General features: G+C 51.7%; 2 protein-coding genes across 3 annotated transcripts; one reads left to right on the top strand and one right to left on the bottom strand.

The window, feature by feature from the left end:
- Nucleotides 1-489: 489 nt before the first annotated feature.
- Zic5 (Zic family member 5) lies at nucleotides 490-6,998 on the bottom strand. The gene is made up of 2 exons (XM_028868274.2): nucleotides 5,225-6,998; nucleotides 490-1,136 (listed from the first exon to the last, which is right to left on the bottom strand). The coding sequence occupies exons 1-2, from the start codon at nucleotides 6,654-6,656 to the stop codon at nucleotides 694-696; spliced, it is 1,875 nt and encodes a 624-aa protein (XP_028724107.1). The 5' UTR covers nucleotides 6,657-6,998; the 3' UTR covers nucleotides 490-693.
- Nucleotides 6,999-16,707: 9,709 nt separating this feature from the next.
- Nucleotides 16,708-21,644, top strand: Zic2 (Zic family member 2). 2 transcript variants are annotated; one of them, XM_028868275.2, is made up of 3 exons: nucleotides 16,708-18,086; nucleotides 19,890-20,053; nucleotides 20,236-21,644. In XM_028868275.2, the coding sequence occupies exons 1-3, from the start codon at nucleotides 17,015-17,017 to the stop codon at nucleotides 20,584-20,586; spliced, it is 1,587 nt and encodes a 528-aa protein (XP_028724108.1). In that variant the 5' UTR covers nucleotides 16,708-17,014; the 3' UTR covers nucleotides 20,587-21,644. The 2 variants fall into 2 exon arrangements, with proteins under 2 accessions (XP_028724108.1, XP_028724109.1); XM_028868276.2 differs by having other exon boundaries at nucleotides 20,199-20,328.
- The last annotated feature ends 1,016 nt before the right edge of the window (nucleotides 21,645-22,660 follow it).

Here is a 22,660-nt window from a genome sequence, read left to right as displayed (position 1 = left end):
TTATACAAAGACTTTTGGATACAGGCACAGTCCAGGATCTGCTGTCAATGCAGCAAGCGTGTGTTTTACAATCAAGAGGCCTTTGCAGAATTAGGTCTCTCTATAAGAAGGCTCAAAAGCAGCCCTCATTATGGTGCCAAAGGCATCTGAGAGGCACTCCGGGACATGAAGAGGGCCTGGTTGATATGTTAAGGTCTGACTCAATGTTCTTTTTTCTCCCATTTACTAGATACACACACACACACACACACACACACACACACCACTGTATTGGCAGTGTACATCTCAATTTCTCTACTAATTTTCCTCTATGGACTCTGCCTCCAGGCCTGTCCCACTGCAATGGACAAGTCCAGCTTGGTTGCTTTTTATTTGTTTGCTTTTTCCTTTTTTTTCTTCAGTGTTAAGAGATTGAACCCAGGGCCTCATGCATGCTAGGCAATCGCTCTACCACTGAGCTGTATCTCCAGTCCTGTTTTTTTTGTTTGTTTGTTTTTTTTGTTTTTTTATGAGAAAGAGAAAAAAAACCCCAAATATCTTAATTAAATTAATTAAATGTATAAACACCATAGGGTTTCATACTGAATAAATAGGGCTAATTAGACCCGGTGGCAAGTCTGAGTCACCAGTTTGTCTCAGGTTAGGCTATGGTCCAAGGACCCCCACTTACTATCTTACTTATTAATAACCATTCTAATGTATCGTCCGCATAACTTCAGGGTTCCCATACATTTCCTCATCTTCAGACTCAGAGGTGGTTCCATTGCTGGAAGGTGTGTGGAGGTGGCTGGGGGCCCCACTGGCCTGGCAGACGTACCACTCATTGAGGTTGGCCACCTGAGGGGACAGAGTGCTGGATCGACTCCTTGCTGGGTCCAGCACGGGGGACAAAGTGTCACCCACCGGAGTCCCCACTGATGAGTAACCAAGGCCTCCTGGAGAAGGTGGGGGGGACTTGCAGTGAATCTTCATGTGCTTCCTCAGAGAGCTTGGGTGAGTATAGGATTTATCACAGCCTCGAATCTTACAGTAGTAGGGCTTGTCGCTGGTATGGACATGGGAGTGTTTCTTTCGATCACTGCTATTGGCAAACTTCCTGTCACAGCCATCAAATTCACATTTGAAAGGCTTTTCCCCTGTAACAAAACACAGGAAAGGTTAACAATGGCTTCCCAGAGACCTCTCATTTGAAGAAATCTTAGAATAGAACCAGGGGTGCATTCCTGTCCCCACCACCAAGATCAACTCCCAGCTTTATTCCTAACTGCAGTATTCCAGGCATGCAAGGGAGGAGACACTACAAGCCTGGCCTGTGTCCACTGGCCTGGAGGCTTTGCTTGGACCTGGGCTGTGAGGGACCAGATGTTGGCTCCTATAGCACCAGAGGTGTCAGAGTGAAATCTAAGTAAAGTCCAGGATGTGCCTCTAAAGGCCACTAAGGGCCTCCATGCTACCCCACCACACATCCACCCCCCCCCCCCCCCCCCACTCCCTTAGGGTCTGAACACAGAAGAATGCAAGTGTAAGATTCCCCTGTTAAGATAAACACCGATGAAACCATATTTCCAAAACAATGGGTAGAGTGAAAAGAAAAACAAACATGAACATATATACTAATTTACAGTAGCTTGGGGGCACAGCAAGATGACAATGGCATGTTATTGAGACTCTCCCTAGATTTCACTGGTGGGAAAAGGAGAAAAACTGAACATGCCTGTGAAACACATAATCTCATCCCAAGATTTTACAAAGCTGGTCGGGCAGAGGTCAGGCCATTGGCTTCTGCATTCCACCCCTGTAACTCCAAGGTGTAAGAGGAGCAGAGTCCAGTAAACACTTCAGCCTCAGCAGACCTGCCTTATCCTGACAGCGTTCGTCACTCCTTAATAATCAAAACCAATTTTTTTAAAGTCCTTTGGCCTGTCACTTCTTTTAATTTATCCATCAGCACCAAGAGCACAACTTCTTAAACACAATGCCACACGTCCAGGAAGTGAGACTGCTTAGTTAGCTGTAACTAGGGAGATCTAGCCAAATTACTTCGGTGTTTATAAACAAGAGACGATGACAACAGGTTAGAGTACAACCGAGTTTCCCTCTGACATCACTACCTATGAGCTTGATGTATTCAGGCCCAAAACTGAATAAGTCATCTCACAGTACTGTTTTTTATACTAATTTTTTTCAATTAAGAGGATTAAAATAACAAAAACAAAACAACAAACAAACAAACAAAAAAACCAGCAGCTACTCTGACACAGAACATAGAGCAATGTTCTTTGTTTTAGATCGTATATTTCAAAAAGCATAACAATAGATAAATCTCTGTGGTTAATTATCTTATTTTCTCCCTACAAATATTTCAATGAGGTCTTTTTTTCTTTCATATTTCATCAATGGTAACTGCTCCAATGCCAGAGTATAACACAGCTGAAAATATTTAGATACCTAAAATATAACTTTCCATAACTGGAAATACTGTTTAAAAATGAAATTAGTTATTCTTGAAATGTGCCTTCTACATTAATCCACCAGTAGAAGGGATACACAACTCACATTGATAACTACCACCTTTAAAATTCTCTATAGATGGGATGGAACAAAACAAAATTAATCCCTTCCTCCAGAACACGGATTGGTCAGGACTTCTGTGTTACAACTCTAAGACAAGGTAAGCCTCATTTAACATAGCATCCTTTAAGTGCATATACATGTACTATATATACATATAATCAGCCCTTCAATATGGAGGCTTAAATGGTTTTATGCATTCTAAGCAAATGCACTACATTTCAAAATTCTCATTTTTCTGAGCAGCCTACATCTCTTAGATTGGGAAAAGCAAGTGTTTTGAATATTGCTGGTTCCTCCATGACCCTGGAAAGAACTGCAGGACTCAGTGAAGGAGACACGGGGTGGAAATCAAGGAAGAAGTTAGAGAATAAAGGCCAGGAAAAGAGGAAGAAAAAGAAGCTAGATATAATTGAACAGCCCATGTTGTTTAGGGGCCTAGGAAGTCCTAACCAGAAGGGCTGGGAGACCCCAGTGTCTCCATTACAGACACTGTCAGAGGGGTCATGTCAAAATTGAACTATGCAGAGTTTTGGAGACTTGGCGCTTGTAGCAAAGAGCGTGTGGATGTTGCCTAGATCTTGCCATCTCCCTCTAGACCCCGGCCAGACACGGGTTATAAACGCAGCTGAGGGCACGTGGGTCAGGAAACAGGCCTTCAGGAGTGGCCTGGGGATTAGTACTTTGATCCATCTGTTCTGGGATCCCAGATAACCCCACAAGGGAAGGCAGTGTGTCACCGAGGAAAGGAAGCAGAGATGTTCTATCTCTCCATACAATGCCCAATGGCCGAGAAAGCCCTGGGACAGCCAAACACTAGCTATGAACTGAATCCTGCGGTACCAGCATCCACCCCTCTCGAGGGGCGCCCCACAAGCTCCAGCAAGGGTCCATGCAGTCTCTGGGAGTGAGAACAAGAAATGTAACCATCTCCATTACGTGGAACCAGAAAGAAAATCCCGCCGCGGGTCCCCTCCACCACTTGCTGCCTCGGGTAGGGTCAGAGGGTAGCCTATCCTGGGGGAGCCCAAAAGCCATGATGCGAGTCTGTCAGTTTCTCCTTGGTCAGCTGCCAGCAGCCTCCAGGGTAAGGTCCACTGGCTTCCCGAGGCCTGGGAAAAGGGAGAGGGCCCAAAGCCTCCTGCACAGCATTTTGAAGTTCCCTTTAGCCCTGGCTGCGTGGGGGAAGTGTTGAGCACGCAGCTGCCTTAGCTAGCCTGGTTGTTTTTATGAGAGTCTCGTGGGAAGTTTCCGTTTGGAAAAGTCATTAAGGAGAATTGATTCCAGTTACAGAAAGGGAAGAAAAAAAAAAAAAAAAAAAAAAAGAGGCCTCGAGGGAAAACGTACTTCTAGCCGGTCCTGTCCTTGTGCGGGTCCTGCAAGTCACAGGGAGGCCTGCAAGGTGTAGGGCCACAAGCACAAGGCCTGGGGCTGCAAACCAGGATGCTCTTAAAAAGTCCTCAAGGCCTCAGGGCCTCGGCCCTACATAAGGACCCATGTTTGGCGCTGCCTCTTGGTCTCTGATGCGCAGATAAATCAGTCAAGTGATTACTGAATGTAAACTCAGGTTACCTAAGTGTCCTCGGAGGAGTAATATTGCCTATCATATAAATCTCGACTACACCCGCGCTCCACAGCTTTAGCCTGGCCGGACTGTGCATTCTACAGGGACACTGGACCCATCCCTCTACAGCCCCACGCCTCACCAGAGCCACCACGTTGGGGTACAATGGGAGGGGGGATGCTCATGGAGTTGAGAGTTTCCCCCCAAGTTCCGCAGAAGGGTAGGCCGTGCCGACCCAGGAAACCACCCTCACCGGGACTAGAAAGAACCTTCTTTAAAAGGACAAAACCCAACACACTCTAGGTAGGGCCGGTGGAATGTGAGTGAGTGGGTGCGTGAGGTTATGTAAATGAAGTGTTGACTGAGGTGTATGTGCAGGGGAAGTCGTGGTGTCAGGAGTGGGTGCACGAGGTCAGGAATATGTGAACTAGTGTGAGATGCGCGCCCGTGAAAAGCGTGTGTAAGAGTTCCTGTGAATAGCTGGAGGCCCCCTGAGGTTCCAGGGTTGAGGTTCCTCAACCGGCCCCGGAGGCACCGGGACCCCTCTTCCCGGGTGAGGCCGCACTGATCAGCCAGCCCCCAAACTGCAGCAAGTCCCACGCGCCCCTCCCACGCCGTATCTCGGCAACGCAGCGGTCGCTCGAGGCCTGCGTCCCGTGGGGAAGGAAGGTGCCACCGGGCGACCCCAGCCAGAGGTCCCTTCCCCATGGGCCTCCGGACCTCCCGAGGCCGGGCGCGTGGGGGCTGCCGACCGTCCTGGGCGCCTTCCTGCTGCTGCTGCTGCTCCCGGGCGGCGGCGGAGGCGGCGGCGGCTGGAGCGCTTTGCCGGTCCCGGCGGAGGGGCTGCGGGCGCGCTGGAGACTCCGCCAAGAGGGAGGCCAGCGCGGGGCCTGTGTGTGCTATCGAATTACTTATTCATAGAAAAAAAAGGGGGGGGGGAGGAGAGAAAAAAAAAAGAAGTCACATGTCCGGGTTATACGTATGCGGAGAAGCAGCAGAAGGAGGGAAAAATGAAAGCAAGCAGAAGGCGAAGCAGCGGCGAGGAGGCGGCGCAGGCGGTGGCGGCGGCGGCCGGGGACAGACACCCACCTGTATGAGTGCGCTTGTGGATCTTGAGGTTCTCGGAGCGCGCGAAGACCTTGCCGCAGCCCGGGAACGGGCAGGGGAAGGGCTTCTCGCCGGTGTGCACGCGGATGTGGTTGATGAGTTTGTACTTGGCCTTGAAGGGCTTGCCCTCGCGCGGACAGTCCTCCCAGAAGCAGACGTGGCTGCTCTGCTCCGGGCCTCCCACGTGCTCCACCGTGACGTGGTTCACCAGCTCGTGCATGGTGCCGAAAGTTTTGGAGCAGGGCTTGGCGCTGCTGGCCGCGAGCGGCGGCGGCGGCGGCGGCCCGGCCAGCTCCTCCGGGTCCAGCCACTTGCAGATGAGCTCCCGCTTGATTGGCTGCCGCATGTAGCGCAGGAAGGCCCCGGCCGCCCCCGGGAGGTGGGGGTGGTGCGGGTGCGGCGCGGGCGCCGGCGGCGGCGCCGGGGGCGGCGCGTGGTGCTGCAGGTGGGGCCCGGGCCCCGCGGCCGCCGCGGCCGCCGCCGCCGCAGCCAGGTTCAGGTTTAAGTTCACGGCTCCGTAGCCGTGCAAGGCAGCGGCCGCGGCGGCCGCCACCGCCCCGTAGTGCGCGTCCCCTGAGCGCGGAGCGAAGGGTGGCTCCGCGCGGCCGTACAGCTCGGCCGCAGCCGCCGCGGCGGCCGCCAGCCCCAAGCGCATCTGGCCGTTGAGCGGGTGGCCGCCGGGAGCCCCCGGAGAGTCGTGCAGCGCGGGAAAGAGCGCGGGGCCGCCACCGTCCCGGCCCGCGTAGGTGCCGCTGGCCGAGATGAACATCCCGGCCGGGTGGGGAGGCGGGGTCGGGTGCTGGGGGGAGCTGCTGCCGGACCGCTGCTCCCCTCCGAGCGGGGCCCCGTGCATGGCCGCCGCGGGGGCCGTGGCGGAAAGGTCCCTCCGGAGGACGAAGTCCCTGCTGTGGCCTTTGCCGCTGCTGCCGCCGCCGCCACTGTTGGTGGCGGTGTAGCCCGAGAGGGCAGAAGGAGGAGGCGGGGGAGGGGGAGAGGGGGACTGGGAGGGAGGAAGAGGAGGGGCTGGAGGCGGGGGCGCCGAGGCTTGCGCGCCACCGCTGCCCCCGCCGTCGGGGTGGGTGCGGGCGCCCGGTTGCGCCTCTGAGGCGGCGGAGCGGGCAGCGGGCGCGGGAGCCTGGGGCTGTCCCTGGAGCGCCTGAGCGGGAGGGCTGGGGCCATGCCCACTGGCCTGGGCCATGTGCTCGGGTCCGAGCGCAGTGCTGGCCGCGCCGGGGTCAGTGTCTGGGTCCCGCGGGTGGAGATGCGCGGCGGCGGCGCGGAGTTGGGAGTGGGCGGGCGGGCCGGCCAGCACCGGGAAGCCTGTCATATTCTGAAGCTGTTGGGCCTGAGCCGTTGCCAAATCCGCTAATCTCAGCGCTGGCGGGTTCCTCTTGCTCAAAGGGGGCTCCATCATAACTATACAATCAGGCCCATAGACCCTCGCCGGGGGCACTTTTCCCCCTCTCTGCCCGCCTTCAAAAACATGTATATATTAGGCGCTCTTTAACTTCTTGTGTCTTGGCCTCCTAACTGCTTATTCTTGTCCCCTTTCTATCCTCCAGCGATTGGCAGAGTGAACACCACATTTGAGCTGCACAGTGGGACCGAGTTTTTGGAAATGGCACGGGTGGGATTGGAGGGAGCCGTGTGATTGGCAGCTGCCTCGGCTGCGCGATTGGCTCCGGTTCAGGCTCTGGGCTCAGCGGGAAACCGCCCCCGTGCTCGAGACCGCCTGCGTTTTCACTTCGCGCCCCCTCCTCCCCAGGAGCTCTGCATGCCGGTTTGCCCCCGGATGCCCAAGTTCCACTTGCAGAAAGTTTTGTGCGTGGCCTGCGCACTCAGTCCCCTGCGAACGTTCGTTCGTTCAACGCGCCTGGTGTGGAGAGTCTGCCAGCTCTCCACCAGAGTGCACCCAGTTGCGAGGGGTCAAGCAACGGGGTGGGGGTGGGGAAGAAACCAAGGAGGGTAGTACCCGAACACTTTCTACCTTCTCTCTTGGATAATCCCTGACTGCTCTCTGGACCAAGTGACCGTCCTGCCATGGTATCTGTAGCGATGCCAGAAACTTCTTATATGGACCTCGACTTCCCCTGGGCCCACGTGGGGTGTAGACTGGAGGCAGAATGAGGACGGTTATTAAACGTTATTGGTTGCAAAACAATTTGATGGAGCTTGGCAAAATACCAAAGTCAAAATATTATCTAATAAATCCCCAAAGGAACAGTCTTGCTTAGACCATGGGTTGCCATTCAACATAGTTCAAAGGAATGGGCTCAAGACGAAATCTCACTGCTCATGGGTTCTAGATCTGCTACTTCCAATTGGATCTCCTGAGGGGCGGGGAGGTGGGAATGTGGAGGGAGGGCCAAGCTAACTTTTGCCTCTCAGAGATACAGTGGCAGAGAAGGCCAAATAGCGTCACTCCTAAGTGAAGCCGTTAAATAAGAGACGTCCTTTAAGTGAATGTCTCCTTCCTGCCCAGAAGGCACTCCTCATATGTGCCTCAGTTTTTCCGGAAGGACCACAAGTTGGAATACACCAAATAAATGTTTTAAAATCAGTAAGTATCTTGCCTATTTGTTTATTAATAGAATAAGCTTCCTCCTTCTTAAACTGAAATGCCATGCTTGAAAATCAAAAATCCTAGGATCCCACGCCCTGGGTTTTAGCGAATGCTATCCCTTTTGCATCCATTTGCTACCAAACCAGTTTTAAAAATAGAAGTATTATCTTGGCGGAAGTATCTCTGCATCATGGCGGGGCCGTGGGAGAAATGTGAGACCCCCCTCTTAAATAGGACTTTCAGTCGCCCAAAAGTGTCATTTGTTTTTTATTTTAATAAAATATTCTTAATTTTGTGATGTTCTAAAATGCTCAAACTCGAGCAAAACTATTTTGATCCCTTCAATAAAATCATCTATAAAGTAGTAATAACGAGTCGAATATGATTGCCCCCCCCACATCCGGAGGTGGAGAGTGGGGTGGGTGGGAGGTAGTGGGGCAGGAAAGCAATAAACCATGTTCAAGCTTAATTCGTTTGCAGTTTGAGGAAAGATCAACCCCCCCCCCCCAAAGCTGTCATCAGATCATAACCCTCAAAATAAATATTATTTCAAAAGAGTTGATTTGCTAGTGTCATTGATATCGGTGTGAACCATGCTTCAGGAGCTTCCCTATGAACCTGGGGAATGTCATTTCTCTTATAAAGCTGACAACCAAGCCATCACATTCTAAATGCCTTTTTCTGTTAGTTTAAATGAAGTTTAAATCTAGGGAAAACGCAAAGAGCATGAGCAGAAACACCACACACACACACACACACACACACACACACAGTGGCAGTAATCAAATCCACATCTGTATTTGGGGAGGACAATTTTTTGATGACTTGTTTCAGAGACTTAAATATCCTGAGCCAGCCATGGAAAGGCTGGTGGAGAACGGTGCCATCTGTATAGATGGTGTATAAAGGAAGCGTCACATTGGGAATCACCACCACTGTCTTCATTTTCTCCAAGGACATTTCAAATGATTTTCCTTTATTTCAACCTCTTGGCAATGAATGTCCATACTGGCAGTAAAGACAGCTTGGAGTCGTTCCTGCAGGTTATCAGCAAAACAAACTAAACCCAAAAAGTGAATAAAGAAAATAAGTACAACCTAGTTTATAATATAGACCTTTGAGCAATTTTATTGTACAATAAAGTAGGTACCTCCACCCCCTTCAAAATGGCTTTTCGTCAAAATTATAACCGCTTTGTTTCATTGAATTGCTGAAACTTAATGGTTTAATGAATGGAGGCATGAAGGAAAGGCTATAAAAATGTGGATAATGCTGCAGCAGAGCCGTGTGGAATCTGAAACCCGCCTCCTTGTACAAGTCTTGTTAAACACAGCATGATATGTATCTGTCATCGATTTAATATGTCTTAATTCAAATATAGCTCCCTGATCAATTTCTTTTTATGGGAGACCTAAAAAGAAAGAAAGAATGAGAGAGAAAGAAAGGGAGAGAGGGAGGAGGGAGGGAGGGAAGGAGGGAGTGAGGGAGTGAGGGAAGGAGGAAGGAAGGAAGCAAGGAAGGAAGGAAGGAAGGAAGGAAGGAAGGGTAAAGAAAACACTTTCTTTGGAAATAACAGAGATTTGGGTGGTGACTGGAAAGGGAATATTTTAAAGTGAGTTTAATGAATATTCAAATTTATGACCCAACCCAGACCCTAAAAAGATAATTGACTCAGGTAAATCGATTTGAGATGCTAATTCTTGAAAGAAAGGGCTGGAGAGCAAAATTTCAATCAACACCAACAAGGCGCCAATAAACCGCCTGCCAATTAAACCTGAGAATAGGCCCAGCTACTTGGTCATCAGGAAGGCTCGCTGTGGATTTCCGGGATTGCCTTGCTTTATAAAAGGGCTTTTTATTTTGTAGACGCGCTTTTTGTTATTGTGATGACCTGCCTGACCCCAGGTGCTCTGTTTCTTTTTCAAGCTGTTTGGGAGCCAACCCCAAACCCCCTTAAATCCCAACTTTCTACGGACGCGATAACTATGTTACAGTTCCTAAATAAACAACAATTTCCAGAGTATTGAAGAGAATAATGTACTGATTTCCAAAGCAGGGAGTAATAGATGTGTTCATGCTAATTCCTTCCTTTCCTGTGGACTGTTCTCCTATTCTGATGGTGGAAGTGGTCTTCAGGGCCACTTCCCAAAACTCAAGCCCTGATCTACACTTTCTGCTGCAGAGGTCCTTGTATGAAGGCAGAGATACAGCATGCTTTGGAAATACCGGCGCTGGAGGCAACCCGGGCTTTGGCAGCCGTAAATTTACAGACCTCGCGTTTGCTCCAGTAACCCTAACCTCTTTCTAGCCCCCCAAACAAAGACACGGGGAACTGGAAAGCGCAGACAACTCCCAGCTGGCCGGAACCCGACGGCCACGCTGCGGCTTAGCTGCCTAAAGGCTACAGAACTTGGCGCCTGGGGATGTTGCAGGCAGGCTTCCCGCTGTCGGGAGGGAGGGCTGCGTCTCCCAGCTCCAGGTGCCCTCCGTGCCTCACTTAACACAGTCAAGTTTCCTACGATGGGTGTGGGCAATTAATAAACTCTAAGGGAAGTGAATTGGACATTTCCTGGCTTTTGAGTCTTTGTTTGATTGTTTTTCCAGGCGGGCGGGCGTGGGGGGGACTTGGGGAACGGTAGGGTGGACAAGAAAGGAACTGGGGAGACCCACCGAGATGCCTTTTTATTGCCCCTGCAATTGCTTTACGACTAGCCAGTCCCGCGTGGTTTCTGAGAGGCGGCCTCCTTGCGGAAGGGCTAGGTGCGGAGCGGATTTGCAGTCTAGGGCCTTAGGGACTGAGCCAGAGGCGGGTTCAAGGGCGAACAGGCACACAGGACTCCTGGAGAAGGACGGTTGAACCTGGGCGAGGATGGCCAAGGGGTGCTCAACTCATGCAGGGTGGCAATTGCTAGCAGGCACGAGGATTGTGGTGATAGTTCACCCAGAGTTTTCTACAAGCCGGAGCCAGAAAGGCAAGCGGACCAGTAAATCTTCATTTTAGCGGAGCTCTATCAGGGCTGGGAGAGACGGCGACTGTGGGTGAAAAGGCATTTCCCAAATCAGGTTCACTAGGCTTCCAAGTCAGCAAGGTCTAAAGTCGACTCTCCTGGCCACTCGGACAGGGACCAGATTCTCCACTCTCGCGTCCTCACCGCTCCTCACCGCTCGAGATTAGTCTGGCATGGGAGCTACGACTGGTCTCAGACACCTTGGTGCTCAAAACCGTCCTGTGGCAATTCGCAGCCCTCTGAGTGTCTCTTTGGGGATTGCCGCTTTCCCGCCCTTCTGAACTCATACGGAATCTCCAGGCTCCCCCGACACGTGTGGTGCGAGGGGCAGCCAAAAACCGTGCTTTATTCTAAGGTTTATGATTCCTGTCACACATTCGAGGGCGTGATGGAGATGGGAAGACAAAAGTCACGACTGTGTCTAGATTGGGTGGGGTGGGCGGTGTTTTGTCCGAATCCTTTGGATAGTGAAGAGCTGGCCCCATCCTGTAACCACTTGACCTTAGCATTGACAAGCTGTTAGGGGAAAAATGATCAACTTACTTCTACAATTCCAAAGATAAGTTATGTGAAATCTGCCTGTGGTCACATATTCCCATTTGCTTCAAAATTATTTTTACAGTCAGAAATAGAGGTTGTTTGAGAAAGGCCTTTGACCACTAGGGTTGAAGATTTCTTGAGAAACACACTGCTTTATCCTAAAATATGCTCAGAAGGTCCAAGTGAGAACCACAAAATGTTTTTATATTGTCAAGGTTCACACAAAAGCCTAATTTTTATTTTTTAGGACTGAAATGGACTTTTCTTCATCTCTCAAACTTTACTATCTTGGAAGTCAGATAAAGATGCAACCAGAAACTTCAATGTATTTATTTCTTTATTTCAAAATTGGGGTGTTGTTCTTCTACTAAACACCCCTTCAGGATCTACACTTCAATATTTGAAGAAGCTGTTGAGATAAATCAAATAGTGACATGTTGATGGTTTTACTTGTGTAAGCAATATGGTTGACATATGGCATTGTTATTTATGAATGACAGCATAAATTGTATTACAAAGTCTACTGCAATAATACTGCACTTTATCGGAAAGCTGCTGCCTTGTCCGTGTTCAGCCTCCGGGATTGCCCGGGAGCCCAAGGATAACAACCTTTGAAATAATTAAATATGCTCCTGTAAGCTACAGCCTCCTCCTTTTTTTTTTCCTGTTTGTTTTTGTTTTGTTTTCCAGCATTGAAAACACTCCAGTTCTCTTCTTATTCCAAAACCACAATTACTGTCACCCAGTTGTGGGGACTGGGTGGCTGATGGCCTCTTCACCCCCATTCTGAGAAGTACAAACTAGACTACTGGTGGGCACATATTTTATACTGAGATTTTTTTTTTTTAATTATCTCAACTACAGCGTTAACTATGAAGAGAAAAAAGTGAAGCCATGGGAAAGCTTTGTCTTATGGGATCTTCACTCACATCCTCCTTCTTAATGTTATTTAACAGTTAAAGCTTTGGCTGGGCTTTTCACAACTTCCTCTTCTTTTGCATTATACCTTTCTAAAGTCCTGACAAAAGACTTTTGTTCTAGGTGGGTTTTACAGAGGGGCTCCTCAGAGCACACATGTGGTCTTTCATGGGTCAGGGGTCACCCAACTTAGGAGTAGCTGAGAAAGCAGAATCAAAAATGACCTTCAACTTAATATCCTGTTGATGAGTTGTTGAATTTTAACCCTGTGGTACAGATGATGGTGGTACTAGAACTTTGTAAAAAAGGAAATTATTATTATTAATACTAATATTATTTTGGTCTAAGATTTAAAGACAATGTATTCCATACTTTTCCTCACAACTCCTTTTTTTTTTTTTTTTTTTAGAAAAAGAAATCAAAATTTATATGTTACTGGGGCCAAGAGTTTGTTTGTGTTTGGCTTCTCCTGCCTCATAATATATACCTATATGTGTGAGAACACAGTGGGTGAAAACACAATGTATTTATTCTTCTTTGTGTGCACATGATGCTACAAGAGGTCTCAGTAGACACCATTCAGAGGCCTGCAGACCAAAAGGAGTTGCTGGATGCTAGGATGCTTGTGGGATTTGCTTCCCCCCATACCCTATTTTTATTTTGTAAACACACCACAAATTTTTGATCAAGCCTTGATTCTCTCCACTTGCTGGAAAATGTACCCTTGCTAGGAGCCCAGGGCCGGATATCCTCCTCAGCCACAAGCTGAGGTTTTGCCCTGTACAGGTTTTGCTCTGTTTGGAAAGAACAGTCTGTAAGAACTAAAAAGAACAAACATGCTTGCTGTCAGTTTGGTGAGTTTGACATCACTGCAGACCAGCCTTTCTAGAAACCCGCTGAAAAAATGAATTAATTCACGGTGTCTTCCCTCCCTCCCTCCTTTCCTTCCTCCTCCCTCCCTCCCTCCTCCCTCCCTCCCTCCCTTCCTTCCTTCCTTCCTCCTTTCCTTCCTTCCTTCCTTCCTTCCTTCCTTCCTTCCTTCCTTCCTTCCTTCCTCAAAGGAATCCACGTCTACTTTTGAGCAATAATCCAGAAGGCCATTGCACACACACACACACACACACACACACACACACACACACACACACACACCCTTGTTCTTTCCCTCCCGCTCTTCCCTCTCCTTCCTTCAAAAAAAAAAAAAAAACCTCAAGAAGGAAAAGGTTGTTTTTTTTTTTCGGTTTGCGGAGAAATAAAATACTTCTGAGAGGGGATGGAGACGTGACTTTGAACTTGGCTCAGCTCCTCTGTTTCCTGCAGTGAGAGGAGAACTGGAGCTGGGAAAGAATAGCCAGGAGGGCTCAGCCCGCGAGCTCTCCGGCGGGAATTAAGGCGTCTGCCCTACCGCTCGGCCCTGGAATCCAGCGCGAGCAAGCGCCCAGCCGCGCCGTCCTGAAATGCGGGCGCAGCAAAGGAGAAATCAAAGCGAAAGGAGAGAATAGGTCAAAAAGAAGAGGGAGGGAAGAGTGGGGAGGGGTGAGAAAGTGGGGGAGAAGGAAAACCTGCGGCTGTGGGGCTCGGAAGAGGGGAATAAGGTCTTTGGATGGTTAAGACTGTTATTCTCACAACCAATCTTAGGTTTAAAAAATGGGAGGGTGGTATTTTTAGAGCAAACCGTTATATGCACTTTTCAGTATAAATTGATAAATAAGGTAAGCAAATGTGAAAGATTAAAAAGGGCAGGTTGTTTTTTTTTAAATAAGAAAAAAAAGTCTTTCTGCTTAGATGGTCTCCCTCCCTTCCCCTCCCCTTCCTCCCCCCTGCAGTCTAGCAGGACAGTTTGGCATCTGCCCTTTGAGAGGTGAGGTAGGGGTATGGTGTGGAAAGAGGACTATTTCCTCCCTCCAGCTTCCAGGAAAGCTCATGATTTCAGACAAGATGCCTTCTTCTCCTGGTCGTCCCTCCCCTCCCCCGTGGCAGGGAAGCGGGAACAGAGGGAGGGAAGGGAGCCTTTATAGAAGCGGCTGCGGCCAGCTTCAACAGTTGAGCCCGACCCCCTTAAGGGATGAGAATCTGCCTGAGCAGGCAGGAGATCCCAATTCACTGCAACAATTCTGAACAAGAGTATTCCACCAGCGTTTTTGGTGATTTCACTTCAGTATAAAATTTCAAAGTGTGTGCTTATTCTCTGGCCCGAATTTTATCTCAGTTCCCAGATTTATAAATAAAAGTAGTTCTCAGGCCTGCCAAAGGCGAAGAAAGACTTTGGCCACAGGCTGTCCTTCCCCAGACTCTGTGCCCGCAATTCCCTCTCCCGTTACCACTTGAGTGCGATCGGAGGGCCGTGGGATGTCCTTAATGGTCAGCCAGCCTGGGGTCGAGGGCGGCGCTTGGGTGAAGAATGAGTGACATTTACCGTAAAGAAGGTTTAAGCCCCACAGTTTATTTTTCCGAGGCCCTGAGCCTGATATATCAACAGCCAAATTAAGGCCTAAACCTTGCTTGATTCCGGACATCCCACTTCCTAGTGGCCCAATGTGGCCCATGTCAATGGACATCCACCCTGAGGGTGACACTGTCTTTAAACGACTTCCAAACAACGCCCCTGGCCCTGCCTCTGGGGCGGCTGCTGCCTGGGTTTACTCCTGTAATCTGAGCAGAACACCAGCGTCGGGGGTTGGGGGAGCTAAGTGCGCCCAAGTGGAGGTGGGGACCACTGCCCGGGGTAGGGTGATGTCTAGGTTAGTTTCCAGGGGGTAGAGTAGGAGTTAAGTTTGACTTTATCTGTGTCCACCGTCCTTCACCCGTGTTTCAACGCCTCGAAGCAAACTGGTCAAGGTGAGGACGGGGAATGCAGAGTGTGCCGACGCGGCAAGAGACCTGTCCCTGTCCCCAAAGTCTCCTCGCTCCCTCGGGTACTCTGGCCTGGTGACTCGACTGTTAATCACGTCTCTGCAGCCAAGGGTGCTTTGGGCTAGGGTTCCCGGGTTTTTCTGTGTCGTTAGGGAGTGGATGTGATCCCTGGGGAGTTGATCCCTCGGACAAAGTTTGCGGGTGCATAGTGCAATCCCGCTCCAGGATCCGGCGGAAGGCATCAGGGCTCTTAGGCCTGGGGCCATATTACGCTCTCAGCTGGGCTCCTGTATTAGCCGGCTGGGGCCGGGAGCCACAGGGCCAGACGTGCAGGCTAAGCGCTGCTGCAGAGAAGGCCCAGTCCGCGGGTGCTTTCGGCCGCTGCTGTGGCCGCACAGACCCAGCAAGGCGCAGGGAAGGTGGGGAGGGCTGGGCTCAGGGCGGGGGCGCAGGATTGACGAGGCCACGGTGGCCAATAGCCGTTCCAGGAGGGAGGGGTGGGCGGGAGCCGCCGTTAAAGGGGCGGTGTGACCAGGAGGCCCGGCCTGGATCTGGAGGGAGGAATACCCGGGCGGGAGACTAGGGTACGCGGGGGAGGGGAGAGGAAAAGGAGGGGACAAAAAAATAAATAAATAAATAAAATAAAAGGCTGCTTCTGCGGCCTCAGCGCCCACCGAAGTAAACAGAGGCGGCAGCGAAGGCTGCCTGCCACAGCCGCGAGGGAGGAACTCGCGTTGGCCTCCTGGCATTTGCTTGTGCCGAGGACAACGCTCTGTCCTTGTTGGTGCGAGCACTCGCGCCCGGACTAGCACCCAGGGCGGATCGGCTGGAAGAAGGAGAACCAGAGATCACTTTTTTATTGTTGTTATTGTTTTTCAGCCTAGCCTCACCCTGCTCCCCTCCCCCTCCTCGCCTTCTCCCCTTCCACAGTCCCCCTCCCCTGCTCTTCCCCCGCCCCCTCCTCCGGCCCAACTTAAAGAAAGAGGGAGCGACGCGCCCGTTTCCTTCATCTGAGGGAATTCGTGGCCGCTGCAAGTTTACTACTCCCGCGACGCCAATGCCAAGCTCGGAGGACCAGGAGGGCTAAACCCCGCAGTCTCGGAGCCGAACAATACCCGCAGAGCGCTGGGCGGCGCGAGCAAGGCCTCGGGGGAGGGAGCGGCCACCCGAGAGCGCCGCAGACTGGGCGCCTGGCCTCTTCCTCCGGGCTGCCCAGCGCCCCCGCCGAGATCAGGTGGAGCCGCGGGTGCGCGAGGCTCTGGGACTGGCGAAGCTCGCTGCAGTCTTCTGCTTGCTTGCCTGCCGGCGCACAGCCGCTGCCCCGGGGCACCGTGGCCCCGCGGCTGCGGTGACTTCATTCGGCAGGCGCTGCTAATCGCAGCGAGGCTCGGGGTCCGCCAGCAGTGCCAGGCAGCTAGCGTGCGAGTGAGTGCGTGCGTGCGCGCGCGGGGGCGCGCAGGGGTGGGGGCCGCGGCGCAGCACTCGCCCTCCGGCGGCCCCCCTCTCCTCCGCTCCCCACACCTCCCTCCGCTCCCTCCTCCCGCCCGCCCTCCCCTGCCCTGCCCGCCCGCCCCCGCCGCAGCTCCTTTAATACACTTTGGTTCTGCTCCTGGCTTTGGACTCTTCTCCTCCTCCACCTCCTCCTCCCGCGCCTCCTCCGCCGCCGCCTCCTCTTCCTCTCCGCGCCTTTGCTCCGCGCCCGGCGGCCCGAGGCAGATCCAGGCGGCGGCGGCGGCGGGCTAGCAGCGCGGCTCCCAGGGCCGCAGTCGCCAGCGTTTCCAGCGCCGGCTCACGGAGCTGGGCGTTCGGAGGACGCGCCTTGCCGATCGGGAGAGGGAACCGAGGCGGCAGGGCTCACCGGGGCCGATAGGTCGGCCGGGCGCGCTGGCCATGCTTCTGGACGCGGGGCCGCAGTTCCCGGCCATCGGGGTGGGCAGCTTCGCGCGCCACCACCATCACTCGGCCGCGGCGGCGGCGGCGGCGGCTGCGGAGATGCAGGACCGCGAGCTGAGCCTGGCGGCGGCTCAGAACGGCTTCGTGGACTCAGCCGCGGCGCACATGGGCGCCTTCAAGCTCAACCCTGGAGCGCACGAACTGTCTCCTGGTCAGAGTTCGGCGTTCACGTCGCAAGGTCCGGGTGCATACCCGGGCTCGGCTGCAGCTGCCGCTGCGGCCGCGGCACTGGGGCCCCACGCCGCGCACGTTGGCTCCTATTCCGGGCCTCCCTTTAATTCCACCCGGGACTTCCTGTTCCGCAGCCGCGGCTTCGGGGACTCGGCGCCGGGAGGCGGCCAGCATGGGCTCTTCGGACCGGGCGCGGGCGGCCTGCACCACGCGCACTCGGACGCGCAGGGCCACCTCCTCTTCCCGGGCCTCCCGGAGCAGCACGGGCCGCACGGCTCGCAGAACGTGCTCAACGGGCAAATGCGCCTTGGGCTGCCCGGCGAAGTGTTCGGGCGCTCGGAGCAGTACCGCCAAGTGGCCAGCCCGCGGACCGACCCCTACTCGGCGGCGCAACTCCACAATCAGTACGGCCCCATGAATATGAACATGGGGATGAACATGGCAGCGGCCGCAGCCCACCACCACCACCATCACCACCACCCTGGTGCCTTTTTCCGCTACATGCGGCAGCAGTGCATCAAGCAGGAGCTCATTTGCAAGTGGATCGATCCCGAGCAGCTAAGCAATCCCAAGAAAAGCTGCAACAAAACTTTCAGCACCATGCATGAGCTGGTGACCCACGTCTCCGTGGAGCACGTCGGCGGCCCGGAGCAGAGCAACCACGTCTGCTTCTGGGAGGAGTGTCCACGCGAGGGCAAGCCCTTCAAGGCCAAATACAAACTGGTCAACCACATCCGCGTGCACACCGGCGAGAAACCCTTTCCCTGTCCTTTCCCGGGCTGCGGCAAGGTCTTCGCGCGCTCCGAGAACCTCAAGATCCACAAAAGGACCCACACAGGTAATCGTGGGTCCGGAGTGGGAAACCGCACCTCGAAGAGAAACTCACGGGCTGAGCGCGCGCGCGCGCGTGTGTGGTGTGTGTGTTTGTGTGTATGTGTGTGTGTTTGTGTGTGTGTGTGTGTGTTCGCGTGTTCCCGAGCGCTGGGGGCAACCACCAGCCAGAGACCTGGGAGAGTGCAGGACAGGCAGCGGCTTGTTTTTGTTGGAGGATGGCAGAGTATTATTGTATTGGGCTGGGATTTTTCCATGTGCGGAAATTGAACTTTAAATGATCAGTGTAATACCAAATATATACTTGGAGTGAAGCGATCCCCCTCCCCCCAGCCCTGGTGAATAATTTCCATTCTAAATAGAGCGCACAAAATAAAACAATTCTGCTCTAACTAGATGTCCGGGAAACAAGCCTAGCAAGGATTTTGTCATCTTGTCTGAATGAGCTTTTATGCCCTGAGTGGATTATCTGTTTTTCAGAGGCTTGTGTGTTTTCCCGTTTCTTTTACTCAGGGTCCAAACGCCCTTCTCGGGACTGTTTCCCATTAAATGAATCTGGTGTGAGCCGAAGCTGTAAAGCGGTTCTCACTTAAAAAGTGTTTTTAAAGCCCATCTCGGGGTGGGTCGCAGGGGACTGACGGTGGTTTGTCAGCAGTTTGTGAAATTCTCTAATGGGCACCAGAGGGTTTGCGACTCCCAACTTCGACCCTCGCCTGGGCCAGCAAGAGCCCCAGGCAGTACCGCCCCGCAGGGCGATAGCGTGAGAAGAGAGACGCAAAAGAACGCGCCTCCCGCCTCAGATTATTCATCTACGACCGGGTCTCAGCCAAAATCTCAAAAGACGATTTCCTAAAAGAAAGCCAAATGTTTTAGCAGCTTCCCTCGTCAATATTTACTCCGAAGTGGGGATGAGCCAGAGGCCTATTGTTCTCTTTTGGGAAGGGAGGGAGCCGAGGTGCGAGACAAGCTTTTAACAAGGTTTAAAATTTGAGAAATTTATTTGCATGAAATGCCCTGTGTCTGAGCGGTTGTCTTTTAAAAAACAGTTTAGGTGCTAATGGAATTTAACGTTCACTGGTCCCCTTTCCAAGTGGAACGACGTTTGAGTTCTCACACCTCTAAATGACTCCAAGCATTTGGAATCCTGGCAACAGGATGCAGGAACCGCCAGAAAATTAAACATGGAGATTTTGAAAGGTTTTCCTGACTCCAGCCCCCAACCCCTCAACTTGTGCTGGGAGCTATAATCATTAAAAGGCTACCTTATCACTAATGTTTAAACCCCTCTCCCCATGAGAGAGAGAGAGAGAGAGAGAGAGAGGCATTTATACTAGAATTAACGGTTAACTCAATTTGCAGAATTTTGGATGAAATACTGGCTCAGTCTCTCTGTAGCCCAGTCTCCAAACGGCTCACAGCATCTCCAAATGTGATTGCCTACTGGCCCCGAGGAGAAAGCGACAGCAGCCCAGCCGCCTGTGTGGTTTTGATAATGCCCCAAATATTTTGTCAAAATAACAGCTTCTCGATGGCTAGACCAACTTGTTAGGGGGTTGGGGATCCAAAAAGCTCTGTGGAAAGGCGAACAGGGCCAGGAGCGCCCCGAAATTAGTTGGAAATTTGTGAAGGGAAGTAAATTACGAAATAAATGATGGAATCTGTTAGTTGTTTCTACGTAGGGGGATCCAGCCTGTTTCAGAGACTCAGCCCTCTCTCGTCCCTCTGCCCTTTACTCTGTACCCTGGCAGCCTTGGTGAGGACTTTGGGGTCCTGGGTGTCCGTAAGCAAGCGCCCTGTTTGCTGTCCACAGGGGAGAAACCTTTCCAGTGTGAGTTCGAGGGCTGTGACCGGCGCTTCGCCAACAGCAGCGACAGGAAGAAGCACATGCATGTCCACACCTCAGATAAGCCCTATCTCTGCAAGATGTGCGACAAGTCCTACACGCACCCTAGCTCGCTGCGGAAGCACATGAAGGTACCACCGCGGTAGCCGGGAGGGCTAGGCCGACCTCGAGCACCAGCTCCCGGCGGGCCTGGGAGGGTACCCAGGGGCCGAGGGACAGTCCTGGGATGCCCCCGGCTCAGGGACCCGGCCTCACAGCAGCTGCACTCACACCCAGTCCCCTCTGGTCCCCGCTCCCGGCTTTTGTCTTGCAGGTCCATGAGTCCTCCCCTCAGGGCTCCGAGTCCTCGCCGGCTGCCAGCTCTGGCTACGAGTCATCCACGCCCCCGGGGCTGGTGTCCCCCAGCGCAGAGCCGCAAAGCAGCTCCAACCTGTCCCCGGCAGCGGCGGCGGCGGCGGCGGCAGCTGCGGCGGCGGCAGCCGCGGTGTCCGCAGTGCACCGAGGCGCGGGCTCTGGCAGCAGCGGCTCCGGAGGCGGCTCGGCCACAGGCAGCGGCGGGGGCGGCGGGGCGGGCGGCGGGGGCGGCGGCGGCTCTGGAGGGGGCAGCGGGACAGCCGGAGGCCACAGCGGCCTCTCCTCCAACTTCAATGAATGGTACGTGTGAGGGGCCAGGTCTTCCTCCCGTCCCCTGTTATCCCCTCCACCACAGCCCTCCCAAAACCCACCGAGGGCACCTTAGGATCGTGTTGTTAAAATCATGAATCTGATTTTTACGGTGATGAAAAAGTTTTACCAGCAGAAGGATTTTTAAAAGTTTTTTTTTAAACAATCAAGGCATGAAAAGCAAAATCTCTCTGTGTGTCTCTGAAGCTGAAAACATAACATAAAATAATAAAAATTTTAAGAAAGTAAACTCCACGAAAAGCCAAACTTCCCTAGCAAGCCCCTGTCCCCCGCACACGCTTCCCAGTCTTTTGACCAACTGTACATAGCCATGGCGGACTCCTTCCTTTTCCACGGTGATTTTAATGGCTTATTGGTGATGGATAGAAGTTTGTCCATTTGTAAACTCCGGATTGCGTTCCTTCCCGCCTTCTTCCCATCCCCTTCCCCAAGTGATGGGCCTTTTCTTTTCCTCTTAGTTTACCCGGTTTCTTTTTTGAGTAATGTGGAAGAAAATGGTTTATTTCGTATTGTGGTATTAAATATTGTGTTCCTTTTAATGAGGCAACTTGATTGTAAACTTCATGCAACCAACTATAGACTGGAAAAAATGAGCCGTGCCAAAGTCTCCCTTCTGTTTCTTCAACACACCAACTCATAGCACACATCACCACCACCACCAACGCTTGTGAATGTATTTTTCTGTTAGCTGGGTTTACATGTGATGTTTCAGTGCTTTTGCGAGTTTGATTTGTTAGTTGTTGTATGAAAGATTGGGGGGTGGGGTGGGAGTAAACGTTGTGCCCTTAGCTTTTTCCGTAATAACACCCTTCTGTAAATATCCGTTGCCATATTTATCCATTTGTAATTAAATTATGGTATTAACTTGCTACAGAGGAAACAATATTTATAAAGAATGTTTCTTAACTATAAATATGTACAATTGTGGGCATAAACTGTTTCAGATTTTTTTATTTGAAGGTTTAAGTGGTTTGATCATTTCTTGTGATGTTTTGAGAGTAATGCATACAGAAATATAATAAAATGTGTTGAAAATGCATGAACATACTTTTTTTTTCCTTAGCAAAGTTATTGAAGAGAATGGGAAGGAGGCAGCTTGAAGCATGGCATGTGCATGGATAGGGGGTGTGGGGGAAGTGTCACCTTGCATTCTTTGGAGGAAGGTCTATTTATGCATAGAGAATGGGCCAAACTGCCCCTTTGGCAGAAAGTCTCAAAATTATTTTCTACATCCCTTTGTTTGGTAGCTGAGAATGAATTAAATTTTTGGAAAGCCCCTGTGAGGAATGGCGGCAGGAACCTTCAGAGTGTCTAATGGCTCCATTATCTAAGGGAATGCCTTTCTTTCAGCTATTTGGGCTGGCTTTAAAAGCACTAAACATTTCCTTATTCTTTGTTTTCCTTCCCTACCCTGCCCCCTTCCTCTCTCCCTCCCCCTGAAAAGCTGAGGTACAGTTATTTTTAATTGCACATTTAAAACTGAGCTGAGTACTTTGTTTTTGAACTTGGCCCAGTGATTATAGTTTAAAGGGGCTCCTTTCTACCACGAGTTTTTTTCCTTGATATTTTAAGCAGAGCTTGCTCAATAAATAAATGCTGTTTATCTTAAGCAGCCCTGCAACAATAATTGTGTTCAGGAGAAAGCAATACATGAAATATGTTTAATTTGTGTGTGTGCTTTCATAGATAGGGAAGCATCCACTCTGCGGTCTCAAAGAGCAGCTTTGCAAAATAAATGAGGGAAAGTATAAAGGCTGATATTGCCAGGTGAAGCACTGTTTTCCGACCGTCTGCACCGTGCTCTCTGCCCCCACAGGAGTTGGTGTGAGTTTTCAAACAAGATGCTGTAAAGAAAGAAAACAAAAATAATTTTAGTAATAAAAGGGTACGATGGGGGAAATTATTTTTCAATTCCTGAATCATCAAGACCTCTCCCTCCCACTGGGTTTCCTTGTACCTCTGAGAGGCCCTAAGCGATGGGGAGCTGCTCCCCGGGGAGGGAGAAGATCCAGGTGGTGGCTGAGGTCCCAACGGTTCCATGGATGGGCCAGTGA

Source organism: Peromyscus leucopus, chromosome 9, assembly GCF_004664715.2.
Source record: "Peromyscus leucopus breed LL Stock chromosome 9, UCI_PerLeu_2.1, whole genome shotgun sequence".
NCBI lineage: Eukaryota > Metazoa > Chordata > Mammalia > Rodentia > Cricetidae > Peromyscus > Peromyscus leucopus.
This window is presented reverse-complemented; position numbering and strand designations above follow the sequence as displayed.

Coding starts and splice junctions, on each gene's coding strand:
- Zic5 (XM_028868274.2), bottom strand. CDS start 6,656: ATGATGGAGCCCCCTTTGAGCAAGAGGAACCCGCCAGCGCTGAGATTA. Junction 1,137..5,224: donor CCACAAGCGCACTCATACAG/GTGGGTGTCTGT, acceptor GTTTTGTTACAG/GGGAAAAGCCTTTCAAATGT.
- Zic2 (XM_028868275.2), top strand. CDS start 17,015: ATGCTTCTGGACGCGGGGCCGCAGTTCCCGGCCATCGGGGTGGGCAGC. Junction 18,087..19,889: donor CCACAAAAGGACCCACACAG/GTAATCGTGGGT, acceptor TGCTGTCCACAG/GGGAGAAACCTTTCCAGTGT. Junction 20,054..20,235: donor CGCTGCGGAAGCACATGAAG/GTACCACCGCGG, acceptor TTTGTCTTGCAG/GTCCATGAGTCCTCCCCTCA.